The sequence below is a fragment of the Otolemur garnettii genome, unplaced genomic scaffold, assembly GCF_000181295.1.
Source record: "Otolemur garnettii isolate 467f Iridium unplaced genomic scaffold, OtoGar3 scaffold04643, whole genome shotgun sequence".
Taxonomy (NCBI): domain Eukaryota; kingdom Metazoa; phylum Chordata; class Mammalia; order Primates; family Galagidae; genus Otolemur; species Otolemur garnettii.
This window is the reverse complement of record NW_003857038.1, coordinates 1-1,381: the sequence shown is the minus strand read 5'-3', so window position 1 is coordinate 1,381 and position 1,381 is coordinate 1. Positions and strand designations below refer to the sequence as shown.

The following is a 1,381-nucleotide window of genomic DNA, read 5'->3' as shown; positions in this document are numbered from 1 at the left end:
TTCCAGAGATGGGGGCTCCCCAGACGTGTAGAAGAATCCCTGAGGCAGCTTATGCCAAACCCACCATTGTATTACCAGTCTGAGAATATTTCTCAGGTCTCCGTTCATAGTTTTGAAACCATTTCCCATGAGACCTTGTGTTCATGTATGGCCAGCCAACCCATCCAGACCTTCTGGGTTTCTGAATGGTCCATAATGAACCCAGAAGAAAGACAGTACTGTGAGCAAATCCCAAACCCTATGGCTCTAGCCTTGCCATCTCCAGACCTTAAACTCCTAAGTGGCTTCTATCCACTGCCTGGAGGCCAGGCTAGTGACTTGGGGAGCCACCTGCAGAAGAAATACAGCCAGCTATTCTGTGGCCTCCCTTCTCTGCACAGTGAGTCTTTGGTTGCCACTTTCTTGGGCTCCCAAGGACTCTCCAAGAAGGGGGAAATGTCCAAGACCCCCATGAAGGGCCCTTTCTTCTTCAAGGACCTCTCCTTCTTCCCCCTGCTACATAAAACTCCACCCCTATCAGCACCCCCCTCTTCCTCATCTTCCCCAAATTGGGTGTCTCCATCTGACCAGCAACAAGCTGAGATCAAAATCCCATTACTGACTCCAGCTGAGTGTGAAGCCTTGGAGTTGCACCTGCTAAAGAGGCAGCTCCAGATTCAGTGGGGCTTTTCAGCTATCTTTGAGGGAAGTCAGCATGCCCAGAGCCCCATGCAGTATGAGCCCTGTTACAAAGCCCAGTCTCCTGAGATGGTGAAAACTTCCTGGCCAGAGAAGCCTGTCTCAGTTCTCACCAGGGAACTATTCTTCTTCCCGGAGCATGCGCGGAGGCTACTGGAACGCCACCTCCAGAAGCAGCTAATTCACCATCGCTGGGGCCTGCCCCAGAAGATCCAGCGGTCCATTCGGTTGCTCCATCCTTACACTGACCAACAGACTTTGTCCTGGAGCAGCATAGCACTAGCCAGGATGAACATCCCACAGCCTACAGCCCTAGAGGCCAGTGGGAATAGTGCTGTGTTCTCACCCATCGTGGACCCAGCATTCATCCCCATACCACAATTTTTCGACCAGGCCAGGACAAAATTGCAGAGGCACATTGACTCCAAATATGGACAGATCCACCAGGGCAAGGTTCCTACCTGTGTATTTACCTCCTGGGACTGCAGAATTCCTGCACAACTGGCAATAACTGCCTTCCCCTGTATTCCAGAAAGCCAACCCCTGGAGCCACAGGCAGCAAGTGACCCTGACCTACATAACAAAGTTATACCCTGGATGCCAAAGGCCCTTGATCAGCAGCAACAGGCCTTACCAGGTACTGTCACTGAACACCCCAAGCTGCCCAAAGCCTTGTCTGAGGGAGCCAAGGAGAAACTGGAGA

The 1,381-nt window shown here is 52.1% G+C and overlaps 1 protein-coding gene across 1 annotated transcript; it reads left to right on the top strand.

Moving 5' to 3' along the window:
* Positions 1-6: 6 nt before the first annotated feature.
* Positions 7-1,377, top strand: LOC100945031 (putative protein FAM205B; the record flags this gene model as incomplete). The annotated part of the gene is made up of 1 exon (XM_003803898.1): positions 7-1,377. A coding segment is annotated over one exon (1,371 nt), but the record flags the coding sequence as incomplete, so codon positions are not given.
* Between the last annotated feature and the right edge of the window lie 4 nt (positions 1,378-1,381).